Source organism: Bombus impatiens, unplaced genomic scaffold, assembly GCF_000188095.3.
Source record: "Bombus impatiens unplaced genomic scaffold, BIMP_2.2 scf_0377, whole genome shotgun sequence".
In the NCBI taxonomy this organism is placed as follows: Eukaryota; Metazoa; Arthropoda; class Insecta; order Hymenoptera; family Apidae; genus Bombus; species Bombus impatiens.
The window spans coordinates 2,375,520-2,391,632 of NT_176796.1; the positions used below are offsets into that span (position 1 = coordinate 2,375,520).

Below are 16,113 nucleotides of genomic sequence, written 5' to 3' on the forward strand. Positions count from 1 at the left end.
CCGGGTTTAACGAGGTCGGTCGATTACGGGGGCGAATAAATAAGCTCGGTCCCCGAGACAGTATCGATTGAAAGCCGCGAACGGGTGACTGCTAATTACCGTAGGCGATAAAGTAAGTCGCGATGGATCGTTTAACAGGCTGGTTTCCGGGGGCAATTTCAACCGTTGCAATCGAGATGAGGGATCCCACGATGCTACTGATTGATGAGCGTGTATTTTGAGATTGATGCGGGGAAGATACGGTTGTTGCACGAGGCTTGCAAGCAGCTGGATCCGGCGATGTTAGTCTGCAAATCATTATCTCCAAAGGTTTTCCCTCGTAACTTGCTACCTCGACGATCAAACGTGATGTAATTTAAATCATCGGATTTTTTATCATCTTTTTACTCTTCGTGTTTTTCTTTTTTTTTTTTTTTTTTTTTTTACCTCGACGATCAAACGTGATGTAATTTAAATCATCGGATTTTTTATCATCTTTTTACTCTTCGTGTTTTTTTTTTTTTTTTTTTTTTTTTCGAGGGATACGTAACATCAATAGAGGGACCTTTCATAAGCGTACCAGCATAAGGTATCGTTAAAACAGTAGCCATGTAACAAAGAATTCTATGCATGTGAACACCAACGTTCTCAACCGTCATCCGAACGATTTCAAAGCGTAATGTATTCCACGCGAATATCGGTTAGTTCGGTCTGTACATAGGGACGACAAACGGAGGGTTAGAGGAAAAAGATCGCAGCATACTGGTGGTACGAACAATAAGCGAGTTTCAGGGATACGCGATACACCGATGTCGCATTTGCTATGCATGAAATTCAAAAAAGATCGGTACACAGGACTATGTATCTTCGTATAGCGAGAGTTAAAGACTTAAAGTTAGGAATATCGTATTTTAAGCTTCAAATTTGCAAGCTTTCGCAAATCTCGTATTTCGTATTTCAAAGATCAAATAATTCTAAATTTAAAGTCGGTTTGTTATCATATCGTTGAGATATTTTAAATATCGTCGTTTAAAGCATCGTTCGTAGACTCGTTGGTCCAAATGCTCTTTTTTAAATGTCTTCAACGCCGATCGACGTCATTATCGACGCAGCGATATACAACTGCCACGCGTGCACTATCTGTACACACCGTGCGACGTTCGAAATACCAAAATGCCACTCCAGCAGTTGTTGCGCTGTGAAACGAGAAAATTTCATTGTGTGCCGCGCTCGGGTGTAATTGTTTGTCAGGCTGTTTGCGAGTAGAATCGAAGTTCTCGTTTCGTTCATCGATTTCAGTTTCAGTCGATTTCGATTTCCAGCGTACCATTTTTTTTTTTCGATCTTCAGAAATCGGCTTAATGCTTGCAAGATGCGTCGAACTGTCGAAAATCGTCGAGTTTCACGAGACTCGAGTATTTCACGGGCAGCAACGCGTAATTTTAAGTCGCAAACTAACGCTACCGCGAGAAGACCCAAGGGAGACGCAAATGCAGCCGACTAATGACCGTGCCAGGAGTAAATAGAACGAGAACTCTCCGTTACCGGATAGTAGTTTAACAATACAGTGGGCAACGTAATGCCGGAATTTCCGTGATATGGCTTCGCGGATGTCGTTATAATTCGCACACAAATAATTGCGCATAAACGAACGACGCGACGCAATAATTTATGGAAATTATGAGGCGTCACCTGGCGCCACGGCTTTATGTAAGACTGTGGCCTCACAGATACCTCGTTTTCATTGCAATATGGTTTATAGCACGCTGTTTTAGTAGAAATAGCGATTTACACTGACGTGTAAAAGCACGATTCTCAGTCCTCTCTATGATACTATGATTACATACGTTTTTGAGAATATATATTTATTCACAACTAAGTGAAATTTGAAATAGTTAAAGGTATACTGTGCACAGTCACACATCGGTGGTCATCATCCTGTACTTTGAACCCATTCGCTCTAAAATCTACACTCAGAACCTAGTATCTGGTTCCCTGTACAATATATCTTGCACTATGCACTTCGCGTCGTGAATCCTGAATAATGTACCGTGCACTATGCATTGTGTACTATCCAGAATTCATCATACACTATACTATTCATTGAGTACGACGTATAATACACTATACATTATACGGCATGAATTAATCAGCACTTACACTCAGCGATTAATTCCCTAAAATCCATCCAAATAAGATTCTTCGATATTCCATTGCTACCAAATATCCAGTTCGTATCTGAAAATAGCTGAAACGACGAATAACACGTGTGTCGAAGTATCAAACCGGCTGAAAATGTCACGCGCTGGTATACGTGTTCGTGAATAGAATTCATTAGACGATCGAGGAACGTGGAATCGATAGCTGTGTGTGGCACGCAACATATCGGCGGCTTGTTTTATCGTACCGTATTCGTGCGTGAAATCGGCGACGACTCGCCTCGAATGGCGCATACGTAAAACGCGGTTTCGTCGTAAACGGATCGTCGTTGTTCGGACGTAACGATCCGGCTCAGAATCGCGCTGCTTAACGCGAAATCGATCGAACACACGACTGGCAAAAAGGAATAGCCGCGACGGGGAACGATTATCGGGCCACGAAACGACGATTATCGCAGCTCGGAATTGATTTCAACGAGCGTATCGATCGCGAACGCGCCAAAGAGCCGCCATTTCTCCAGGCCATCCTGGCAAATCCGAGTTTCTTTAATTACCGATATTTCTCGAATTATCGAGAATTAATCGTGCGTCTGGGAAAGTTTCACGTGCCGCGGGAAGCGTGTTCCGAGATGCGCCACCACGTTTTTAACGTCCGTCTCTTTAATACAGCGTTTCGTAAAAGTCTTGCACCATTTAACAAATGGAAATATTTTACCTTGAGAGATGAATATAAAAATACTTGGTGTTTCTCTCGTTCTACCAGTAGGTCATAGCGAGCATTACATTTAAAAGGTCGCAATGGATTAATCCAAAGTAAGGTCCAAAATTTGTATTTTAGCAACAGTTCTTTTGGATGATAATTTTTTAATATTAGCATTAATATTAGCAAATTTAATATTAGCAATAGCATTTTTTAGTATCATGCAATGTCGTATACGATTTTATTCCTTTCATCATTCTTCGAACATCGAATGACGATGACACGAATTCTTTCACATAACGTGCCGTTGATTAAATCAGATACTCGTTGCATAATACGCGACATTACTTTCCACTGCGTTAAAATCTTTCTTATAATAGCAACGCGTAAAAAGTGTGTATATTCGGTTGCCATTTTAAAACCAGTAACGTGGATGATGTAAGAATTTTGTACAATGCTAGGATATGCATATATATTGCAAAATTATCTCTTTATTTAATCGGAGATCGGTTAATCTTGCCAGAAGTCTGTAACATAAAATCCACGTAGTGCGTAAGTTTCATCGAAATCGATGGTTCACATTGGCAGACGTTCTATTGTTAGAGTGGTGGAAATAAGTTTAAGTGGCTATAAAATTGGCCCATTTTCTATCGTTATCTATAAATTTAGATGGGAGGACGAGGCATGTATTCACGCGCGCACACAGACGAACGAAACGATCATTACGCTTTTTAACGACCTCGTGAAATAGACGATGCTCGTTTCAATGATGGAAATCCCTCAACATTGAATGCAACGTGCTGCTACTCTCTCGCTGAATACGTCGCTACGATGCACCCTGCGTAATTAACCCGTCATTCCGATAACCAATACGATAAGGCGATTATCTCGGCGTGGCCAATTAGAAAACGTCTAGTGGCTCAATTAAACGAACGACGCTTTAGTTGTTCTCGATTTCGTTGCTAACAAATCGACCTTATTTCGCCGCGAGATCCTTCGTCAACTATTTAGCTTCTGCATATTCGTTCTTAGACTCGAATCGTTGAAACACTATGATATTGTAGGATTGGTGGATTCGTGCAAGTAGAATACGTTTGAACAATAATGTATAAAATTCATTTCGGGAAAGAAAACGAAGACAAGAAATTGAAAGCTAAAAGAAATCTCCTTGAATAGCACAGAGACGAAAGAAGTGGACCGCTTGATCGCTCGTTATTACTCGTTGCTGTATAACTTTCCACGTGGACGTGATACTTTCGGCCAATATGCGTGTCCATATTTACGATTTTATCGGGTTTATCGAAAATAGAGAATTAAAGCCGCTAGACTTTTTTCCTGGTGTTTGATGCCTTCTCTCGCGGGAGAAAGAATTTTATTCCACAGCGACGATAGAGAAAATTAAAATAACCGACGTATAAAATAACGGTAATATTTTTCTAATTAAAAAACGAGTTGCCCAGAGTTTGAGATTTGTAAGAAATATAGAAATTTCATTCCCGGCAACGATTAATCTACACACCTACGATACCTTTGCTAGTGGAACGGCGAGTCAAACGAGTTTAAACGCAGAGTGAAAGGTAAATACAAACAGAAACGAGAAGCAGAAGCATTCGCGAAAGAAATGTCGCGAGATGCGCGTAACCGCAATTTCGCATCAGCCGAAATAATTCCGCGAGAGACTGAGCGAGAACACGAAGGTTTAAATCGGCGCTAATAACGCACCGTTTCGTCATCATCCCTCCGAAAGCTGAAGGATCTCGCTGTGTGCGTGTGCGTGCGTATGCGTGTATGTAGGCGGATCTGCAGTTGTCGCAACAACGAAAGTAGGTAAATTATTCCGAGTCGTTTGAAAGGAGCCGTTCACGTGCTCTTCGAAAGACACACCCTCTCGGTGTTGCCAGTCCGGCGACGATGGGAGGAAACAGTGTACGAAAGAAAAGAGGCCGTGCTCGAGAAGTGGGGGAAAAATCGCTGGTTGCCGTTTCCAACGAGATAGAAGCGAGCGGGGGAACGCACGGCAAAAAACCGTGTTTCGGTGTCTAAATTTTCTCGAGGCTCGCGGAAGCGAGAGCAAAGGATAATCTCGTTAACGAGAAGCCGTCAGGCTACGCGATATCGTGAAAGTTGCAGCTCATTTTCTTCCTGTTCTTCGTCCTTCTTTTTTCTTCTTTCGTCTCCTCGTTAGCCGCTCGCGTTGCGGAATCGTCAGCGCGACGCGTGCCGTCACGACGATGTCTTGTCAAACGAAATTACGAATGCACGCGACGAAATGTAGACGACGTCGATGGCTCTGCCGTTGCTCTCGACGTTGCCGTTTAAAGCTTCGCGAATTAGCCTACTTACCTCGTCGAGTGTACGAGCGAGCGACGAACAACTCGGGCGTGAATGCCTCCTTCTCACGTGGACGTTTTCTTGCGCGTTGCAGGATGATCATCGCGGCTTCAGGAGGCAGCTCGAAGACAAACGACCGATCGTCGAGAACAACCTGCTGAGTGGCCGTCAGTACATCGCCAACGAACCACCGCTGTCTGACACTTCGGATTCTGAAGGTGAGTTTGTGATATTTGCATTGAGTTCAACCGTACAGGTAAAACTTGGCTGTGCAACTACTAGCGTATAAGTTGCGTAGTGACGTTTATATTGTAATTTGTCATATGTCGATTCGTTAATGTTATCGGTTGGTAAAATCATTGTGCAAGATGAATCAAGTATGAACGTGATCAACGAGGAACAAATTTTATTATGATAGAAGAATCACAGGTTTTAAAAATTATACAGATAGACTTCAAAACACAAAATTGACTTAAAATCAAATTTTATCTATCACGATACGATTGAGAACGATTAATTACAAAATACGACGTGTTACAAAAGTTTTGTGTAATCGAGAAGCGTTTGAACTTGGGAGTATCTCAATATAATTACAAATCTTCTTAAATAGATTGCAAATCCTCTTATGAGGTACTTTTAAACAACATCAAAGCTAATTAATCTGAAAACGTGATTATTTTTAATTACAACATCGTCCAGTTCGTAATTAGAACTTGGATCGAGAAGTTCACGAGTAATATCGAAATATTAAAGATCCAATTAATAAAAAGTAATTGTGTTGCTCCTAATTAATATCGAACCTGCGAAGAAATGTGTTTGAACGCTTTATAAGCACTCGGAGAAATAACCAAGTTCGAGTCTCTTAAAGCTGTTTAAAGACTTCGTAAAGCCGAGTAAAGCTTTGTGAAGCCGAGTTTAACAGCCCTAGTTACCGATTTAAATGAAAGGTTCAGTAAACGAAATTAGTCGTTGAAATTAAACGGTCCTCCCCCTTCTCTTTTCTGAACCAAGAACCGTCCTGAATAAAGAAATTTATAAGAAAAGAAAGAAAGTTAATTCACCGTGTAATTCGTGTATTCCAAATATTCGAGTCAAAGAAACCAGTAGCAATAAAATTGCAATATTATTTAGAAAATTAAATTTTATCGATAGGAATATCGCTGCGTACAATTTTTACACGTGTCTTAAACAATATTTCTCGTTAACGAAATTTCCATCTTCGAAACGAGAATACGTCGCGACCAAAGCAATTCACGATAAAAAAAAAGGACTGTTCAGAAAAATGATGATAAGGAATGAATGTAATAAACGAAATGTACGGGACGAAAGTTTTGGCGAAAGTGTAGAGAAAGTCGGCCAAGTACGTTCGTTAGTTTCCTCGGAACTGGTCCGGAATGCGCGACTGAATTCGCCAATAGCGTGCTGCAGGCCTAGTAATTAAGAGGCGCGGCAGAGCTTTCAATTCCAATAATTCCCGGCATTCTTCTTCCCGCTATTTTTCATACCAATTAGCCACGGAAAGGAACGAAAAAGGAGACCGATCTGCTCCAGAAGAATTCAGACTTTTCGTCGTGAGCTCGAATCCGAATAACGAAAGAAAAAAGAAGAGAGGCTTTTGGGACATTAAGAATCGCCTGTTCTAGGGTGCGTTGACCTGTGCTTGCTTCGTATGTTTGGAAAATTAAAACCTGAAATTATTCAAAAGAATTATTATAAATAAGCGAAAGGTTGGCTAAATGGTAAAAAGTTTGCATTCCTCTAATCATCTTCAGCGAAACAAATTTGTCGAGCAAAAAAATCAAAGGATATCGTCTTCTCTGTCGATAGAGTTAGAAACAAACGTGGACCTAATTCATCGACGAGTATCGAATATTCTGTTTTGGAGGCAGAACGTTCAGGATTAAAAGCAGGATGGAGTAAGAGAGGGTAAAATTGATTAAAGTTGTAGCTTCAAAGGGCGGCTCCTCGCGGCAGTTTGTCGCGGCGGAATGAAGGGGATTGTTAAGTGGGCTGATAAAATACGAGAAGTTTTCTCTTTCGCTTCCTCGTTTTTTCCACCTTTTACTTAAGCCAACGGAACAAGAGCGGCCCTTGGAAACGAGCTTCATTCGTTCTTGTCACCGGCTTTCACGTACAATAACCGCGGCGGACGTGTAACCGTGGTCCCTCTTGAATATTTCATTTAGATAATTCCACCCTCTCGAAACCGGGATTATTAAGAAACGTGAAACACGGAATTTATGGTTATTTGACCGAGAAGGATTCAGCAAAGTTCTTGCCAGAAAATGAGGCTCGTCTATTAAGCGAACGAAACAAACGCCACCGTCCTGGTACTGTGTCCGCCAAACAAAAGACTACGCTTCTCGTTTTTATTCTCGTTGGAACAACGCAAGAACACGGTCTCTCGCATCTTCCTTAATTGTTCCTCCTGTAAATTAGCTTCTTAAAGAAAGAAAAACAAAATACATGTAAATTCCATCCGAGTCGAACATCTCGATTCTCCGATGGAACAGTTCGATACCGTTAAACGATGAATAATGCAGTTTCTCGGTGTTCGAACGTCGAAACGAAAAGTTCCGCGGTCAATGCTAACGAAAACCACTCGGGGAAACCGCGAGACTGTATCAATCGAGTTACAAGTATCGAAGTACCCGGTAACTGGTGAAACTTGTAAGGTTTGGAAGAGTCGTCCCGCAGGAGATCGGAAACTCAAACCCAGAACTTGCCAAAGTTTCTCAGGGAAACGTTACTCGCTTTGTAATATCAATACTCTTTCCTACCTCCACTTTCCAAATTCGAAACAAAGAATTTCACAAACATCGCGATTTTACTTTCACGCTTTTTATAATACGCAGCTCGAAATTCGATAGTTTCGATTATACACGAGCATCTATATTTCTCTGACTCTTTATCGACGTCTCAAAATCATCGACGGTGGCGCGTACAGGTCCGATAGCAGGTTACAAATTGCGAATAGCGATTCTGAGTCGGCGAAACACCGAGCTTCGCTTCGATCCCTTATTCGATTCGATTCGATTCGATTTCACGGGCCAAATCCGTGCAGCTGGCCAACTGGCAACTCGATAGCAAGGAGCTGGTTGCACGATCTGTGTCGGCGTGCTGCGATGCGGCGTGTTATATCGGTTGAAATTTATTGACGTTACGACAACGCCCGAGACTGCTCGATGCCGTGCACGTTTCATCGAACGTGACTGTCTGCCGAGCGACCGAAATCGTGCACCGAGCGAACGCTGGTTGTCTTTGCACAGGAGGCGCTGATCCGATGTTTCCGATCGAATCCAGAATCCGCAGCTTCGTGACATTCACCGTGTCGCTTCTTCTTCTCTCTAACTATCTGTCTTTTTCTACTCTTCTCGTTGATTAACTTACATTGAACACGATCATACGTATTCCTAGCATGGCAGCAAGCTTGTGTAACATAACGCGAACGTCTTGAACGGATTGGGAGCTCTTACCTATCACGATTGATGGATGGGAAATTTTCTGGTCATTCGTTGCGAGAATAGAAGGCACTGAACTGATTTTGTGTGTGTGGCTGGGAACGCTGTTTGATAGATGGATCTTTAGAAACGGTTTGCAGCGCTCCGTTTCTCTTCTTCTAGCGTATTTTGTGAAAACTCCACGTTTGGATTTATATTTTCGCATCGAAAAGAGATGTGTTTTCGCTAGAAGTAAAATTGCTAAAACATAGCTGTCGTTGAATCACTGTAATTCTAATTTCAGAAGCGTTCAAGTTTCTCCTTTTTGTTTCCGTCTCTTTATCGAGAAGAAGAACGTACGATTAGTTTTATACGTTAAATATCAGAATAAACGTTTTGCTTTGCAAATATTGCATTAAGCTTTCTGGTAGACTGCAGAAAGATAACTTGATATTAATTATCGGGTAACAAAGCAGAGAATTTGTTCGAAGGAGAAAGAGGAATTACATAAATTCAGTGGTCAGTTTCTGAAACAACAGCCAAGTGGGAAGTGACCGAACAGAAACCATCGAGGGATGGAAGCTGTCGGTGGAATACGAGTCTATAGAATGGAGAGAAAAAAAATAAAAAAAAAAGAGAGAAAAGTGAGAAAAACGAGGGTGTACGTGACTGGAAATCGAATGTGGCAACTGTTGAATGGATGGCTTACCGATGAAGAACACGACCGCCTAATTCGATTCGGTGAAAATAGTTTCCAGGTGTTTTTCTCGTGGTGATGTCTCTTTAGCGATCCGCGATCGTCCTGATTTAGACCATGTTGCTACCTGTTTCGACTTTTCAATCGCGTTCTTCGAATACGATTTTCTACCAACCTATCGATGTCGTCGTCTTTACTATGCACTGCACAATGTTTCTGAGTACTATGCTTGGAGCATCTCCAACTAAATAGTAACGTCGGCTGCGAACTAGGAGATTAAAAGAATCGATCAAATTAAACGAGAATTAACACTTAAAAAATTGTTTTCTATAATAGATAACTCTAGATAACTGAGGCGAATTATCACGTACGTGTTGCTTTATTAAAGAAACGTATGATAAAATTGTAATAGTCGATTACATTAAAATCACTTTAAATACAAGTACAGAAATAGTATATGTTGGTCGTAATCGTTGCTCTCTCGATGTTATTGTTCGACCTTACGCTTGTTATTCGACTGGCTATAATGATTCGTCCTAGAGACCACGTTCGTCTATTTGTATCGATCGGTGGTATTACAAAAAGTTCACATGTAACTCCGGTTGACGATTACAAATAACAGCGATAATGTTTTGTTCGGAGTTCGTTTACCTTTGAACGTAGCAAACCAAAACAACGTTGACACTCCAAGGCACAACAATACGAGTCATAACATTGCGTAGTATCGTGAACGAAAGGTCTAAGAGATTTCGGGCGAACTGTAAACAATATCGTGAGAAAGCCGAAGTGCCAACAGGCCCAACAGTGTATCGTAGGTCCTTCAATGGAATAGTTTCGCGGAAAAGATCTGCGTAATCTTAGCCACGAGCGATTGAGGAACACGTGCGTGGTGGGGCTAAGACAAGAGACAAAGGGATGCTAAGGGAGAAAGACGAATTAACAGTCAGTGTTAGTTGAGAAGTTGGGCAGTGAGTTGAGATTGTGAATCGAGAAGTCAGTGAGTGCGAATTGCGTTGTCGAGAGAGTGTGGCCCGCGTGAGAGAGAAAGAGAGAGCGTTGGATCCGTGGTGACGGGAGTTGCAAATTAACTATCTAGTTGTCTTAATTATAATACGTTATTGTGATTAGTTCGTGTTAAATAACCATCGTTTCCTGTTTAACCAACATCTGTTTAACCCATTTATTGTAAATAAACTAATTGTAGTAAAGATCCTACAATTGCGATATAGTATTATGCATTGCGGACAATAACGTTAAAGGAAAATTCACAGGATGGGAAACTTCGTCTATGATAGCCATTAAGAGTTAAAAATTACGAATAAATACTATGCAGTCGGTGATTATACGATTTACAATTAATACGAAATTATTGCGGAAATTCTTCCGTAAGATATTTACATTAAATAGACTTCGATGCAGCGTGAAACAACGAGTGCACAAATTCCATGTTCAAGAAATTAAACACAGAAACCATATTTATTACCCGACGTAATAATTTTCATCGCGGCATCACGGCGTAATTTTCGCCCGTCGTTCATCACGAAATGGGAACAAGTATGAAAAGAGAACGAAAAACGAGCTCGTGAAAAGCACGAAGGTTTACCTTTTTCTCGGTGTGGCACATATTTCGATCGATGAATCGGGAATCGAACGAGTAACTACGGAACCGAGTGACGGGGCAAAGGGCAGCTGGCACCATAAACATAAATCATCATAACACGCGGCAGATAGGGATGCAACGAACAGGTACGGTTGGTAGGCGTTATCAATGCTAAACATGCACATAAAAACTGTCCCGCATGATACGATGCGTGATTCATAGGACAATTAATTCCCGGCGATAGAACAACCTAGGCATCGCGACGTTATACATGCGATACAAACGCGGTAATGTCGTTTCTACGTTTCGTTGCGTCCGCTGTTACCATCTGAAATGGAAAAAAGCACGGACTTTTCGAACTGTGATAAACATCGAATTTCGTTTTGAAAAACGAAAATTGAAACAAGATCAAGAGTTATCGATTCTTTCATTGGTGCGCTCTCAATTTGCCGAGAACCTGAACAAACTCCGGAATTATGTGAAATTGTTATTGCTCCGAAGAATTATTAATAGCGCGTTTCGATAACTTTACAATTGCTCGATTTCGTCAGAAATATATATATATAGGGTTTGCTAATGGCATCGAAGTTTACTATATGAAAATTATTGAAACACTGTGCTTTACATTCAATGACATTGCGGTCTGCCTATTTACATTTTCGGTCTGTTTATTTGCACATTTGTTGTCTTGTTTATTTATATCTAGTTTGTATAAAATCCTGGCGATATTCTCGAAACATTGGAATCGATATTAAATGAATCGCAAGGACATATCAATGAAACTGTCGCACGATTCAACCAATATTATTAATGAAATTTTACGATACATGTTGTCGTTAGTGTTGCACTAATAAAAGCGAAGCTATCTATCGCGAAAGATCTGACGTATTTAGCGTCGATTCGAAAGTTGTTCCGGTATCAAGCTCACGTTTGACGTTCTATTTCAGCCGGAAGAGAATTGGATGGTGATTCGAGGGGCTACAGAAGCGCAGAGGAACAGGCACGCGAATTGACGCGCAGTATTCGCCGGGAAGTGAACAAACTTTCAGAGCAGTGGAACGCCCTAATCGAACGTAGCGATGCGTGGAAGCGGAAACTCGACGACACCGCTAACGTGAGTACTTTACCCTCCTTTTACCTACATAGAAAGCCACTTACCCTCGAACCGCACTACCCGATATGAATACAAATATTTTGATTCCGTCAAAAGCCGTTGGCGGTCACAACCATCGAAGAACAGCTAGAATCTAACCATCGATGACGGTGTGCCCTTGTTTCGATAAAATTACCCCACAATTTCGCGATCAGCCTTCTTTCCCAGCGAGTATTCCTCTCGCGAAAACCATCGAAATTTCGTATCCCTGTAGAATGGATAATGCGTGGATTTTTGAAATATTAAGTTCGTGTAATGATATACCTTTATTATCATTATTATTGTTATTATTATTAGATATTATAGTCTCTCTTCTTGTTTATAAGGATAAGAATGAAAGGAGCGAATTCAAAAATAGATTCTGAATCGTTTCGTTTGCAATTACGCTATTTAACAAATCAGCGTGTCGTACCTTGCAGAGAAGTCGAATCGCTTCTTGAGAGAACTTCCCTAGGAATTATTCAAGGTTTTGTCGTTTCGCTTAACTCGCGGCGAAGTTGAATCGCTGCCATAACGCGAATTTTCGTTTAATAGTATTCAGAAGTGGGAAGTTTGAATTGCGCACTTACCGGTCGCAAATTTATCAACATCGTGGAACGTATTGTGTAGTACGGGAACGTTACAGTTCGAAATCCACATGAACTGTGGGATACTGTTACGATACATTAGCCTGGGTTATTATTTAAATAGCTTCCCATCGCCAACATATTTAAAACGTCATAAACACGTTTGTTGGCAATTTAAAATATTCCCCTAACAGTCCATAACGAACTGTGCGAAATGCATGAATAAAACATCGAAAAGCTCTTTACTGTCGGTTTAAACTCGCGGATCGTACGCGATAGCCATAACGCGAAGCCAAAGGGGAAAGAAAAATATTTTTCGAGGCTGTGGCACCGATCAGAGGAAAAAAAGCAATGGCCGAAGATAATTCTCGAGAACTGTTCTAACCCCCGCTGGTAAAAATACAATCAGATTAAACGGTACATCTCGAAGGATAAACAAGCGGATGTAATATTTGGACTTATCGGTAGTATCAGTAGGAGACATAGAGTCACAGACAAAAGAGGGGGTGGTTCTGTACGGTTCTATTCATCCCCCTCGACCCCTTCGTTTGTCGTATCGCTTTATTATTGCCGGTACAATTTTCTCTATCGCGCGGACGTTCCATTTGTCGAAACGACTTTGTGCCTTGGGCGAGAGGGCGGGGGAGAACTAGCCACAGTACTTGGTGTATCAGGGGGCTGGGTATGCCGGGTAAAAGACGTCGTCGAAAAAGTCTGTACCGCACGGTAAAGACGATTTTTCGTTGCTTGCGTTCCACCGGAAGAGTCCGCCTTCTACACCTAACGACGTCGAAATTCCTGTGGAACCGGCTTCCGTTTTTCTCCTTTCGTGATACACCGAATTACCTTCGTTCTTCGCGATCCACCTTTTAATAGGGCTGGGGAAAACACGTTATTACCTTCGTCAGCGCGACAAGTCGAGTGATTATCGACCATTTCTGCGCCATCGTTTTGGTGGTCTTGGGATTTTACAGAAACTGGAATATGTATTTGTCCTCTAGTCTTTGAGATTATTTCAGGAACTCGTGTTTCTATTAATTTATACTATTTATCGTATACAAATAGAGAATCTAGATACGCGTATTCAGTTTCAAAGTTATAAATAAGATAGAAAGAGATTTTTCCAAATTGACAGAGAGACCATCGTTATCGATATTAGCAATGACATTTAAAAACGGTTAACAGATCGATAATATCCGATTTAAACGCACTATCCATAAAATTTCAAACAAATAATTCAAATTTCACGTAATATTGCGTGTCTGTTGACTTAACAAGAACATAGCGAGTATCGCTGTCCACCTGTTTGCCACGATTTTAGTAATATTGATACAATGTTGCATCAAATGTCAATACGCTTGCGAAGGTTTCAAATTTGTTACATTTGTTCGTATAATTTTATATTCGCTATGATTGCAAAGACTTTTGAATATATCGTAAATCATTCTGCAAGATATCAAAGAACAGACTGCAAAGAAGGTATGCAAGGCTTTGTAAATCTCGCTTCGAAATCGTAAGGTTTATAACGAAGCGGAGGCTACATCCGCGATGCATCGATAATCGCGTTCGATTCATCTGCCACAGCGAAACTGCGAGTGTAAATCGCGCCTGCACGGTCGTCAAGGTTTAACGTCGTGGGTGGAATGCATTTTTCTCTCCCCTTCGTTCTTCTGCCGCCTCTTTCTCCTCTTCTTTCAGTTCTTCGCCGCGTTGAATTCTGATTTCATAAGCGGCTTCGTGATTTACATCCCGCTACTGACAGAGTACCTTCGTCGATAGGATGTCGCCAATTTCGCGACATCGTTCCTGGTACAATGGGATTCGTGATGCGTGTACGCAATATCGTCTGCTTTATACGCAGCAACGTTACGCGCCGTTCGATAATATCGATACCAACGTGCCTCGTAGCCTTCCTGACGCATACTGTAATCGTTGCTTCCTCTTTGTTGCACCAGTCAAACGAATATTCCTATAGAGTATGTCCACTCTGAACGTTAAATTTTCATAAAAAGGATAAAAGCTTTATGCAAAATATTTTCTCCTATATATCGTAAAAACAAGGTTATCGTTGTACAGAGTGTAACTTGGTGTAACGGAAAGATTGGCTCGTCAAGAAACAAAGATACGAATAATTCGTTTCAAAAAAAGGATTCTGCAGGATATTTTGATTTAAAGTCAAAGAATATCCTATAAATCATCGGCAAATTCTTCCTTAATAGCGTTGGACGAGATGTTGTGGTGAAACTAGCGTTCTCGAGAGCCAGTGACAGTAAGAAGATTCAAACGCGTTATTCCGGGCATAGTGGATCGTCAAAGCGAACAAAGTCGCGTCGAAAGGTCGGGCGATTGCTTAACCCGGAATTTAACGAGTTCGACGAAGATGGTAATAACTTCTTTTCAACGATGCTTAAAATAACATGGAGCTGAACCGGCGGTAGAATTCATCTTAATGTAATTCGAGTGGGCCAAGTTTTTGCAAAGCTTGGCCCGTCTTTTCCCTCGAAATCTGTGAGCGTATAGTTGATCCCTTGTCGACTACGATTTCACGTCGAAACGAAGTGTCACTCGAAGACCACGTCCTTCCTTCCTTAAACTCGGCTCTACGCTGGACCACTTTGTTCGCGAAAGTTAAATGCGAATCTTGGTCGATTGACATGTACACACAGAATCCAGGAACAGTATCCGGACGTTTTTCTCCTAATTGAAACGAAAATAATGGTTTTCACAATTTAAAACGTTCTTTCGCGTCTGTTGGCTCGCCATGCACTTACGCGCCAACTGAGTCAAAGGTTCTATAATTAAAATGGAAAACGTTTCCCATCGTTCGCGATACGGATATTCGACGATAAAGGCCAGCTTCGAGGATATTTAATTAAATGACTGTGAGCGTGATTAAATGAACGGGATCTGCTCGCGCCAGGGGGTTAAAAGAGGATTGTTCGAAACTATTAGAGAACGTTCCTGTAGGGTGTGTGATTTATAGGTCGCGGGAATTATTTGCGCCTCGTTTTAAATAAAATCTTGTCTGTATAAAACACTATGCGTAGAATAGGATACACGCCGTATATTAAAAATCAGGTGACTCGATTGCATGGAACATTCGATTTAATTAAATTTACAGAAAATACAATTTAAGCGAAATAAAATATGTAATATAATATATAGGAGTTGTTAAGCAATCCAAATTGAAACAAACTTTGCGTACAAATGAAAAAAATAGGGAAGACTGAAATACATCACGTGGATTACTATTACGTACACCATCGGTTTTCAATTTATTTTTTAAAATTTGTCAATGCCTGCCGTGCGCCGCATTCCAATACAGTAATTTGTTCGCTTCGATCCACAATAGCGTCTAAACGAACCGGTGTATTGTCGAATTCGTAACTTTGTCCCTTCGTTCGAATCGAAACACAAGGAACCAAAATGGCAGAAGTGAAAACTCGCGCGGAAAGTCAACCTCGAAATTAACGCACGTTCGCCGAAAT

At 41.1% G+C, this 16,113-nt stretch overlaps 1 protein-coding gene across 9 annotated transcripts in view; it reads left to right on the top strand.

Moving 5' to 3' along the window:
• Positions 1–16,113, top strand: part of LOC100747894 (dystrophin, isoforms A/C/F/G/H) — a 445,522-nt gene that overhangs the window by 369,752 nt on the left and 59,657 nt on the right. For all 9 annotated transcript variants that reach the window (XM_033320912.1, XM_033320911.1, XM_012386070.3 and 6 more), the window contains 2 exons: positions 5,264–5,387; positions 11,854–12,020. In XM_033320912.1, coding sequence (XP_033176803.1) covers positions 5,264–5,387; positions 11,854–12,020 — 291 coding nt within the window. The remainder of the gene's footprint in view (positions 1–5,263; positions 5,388–11,853; positions 12,021–16,113) is intronic.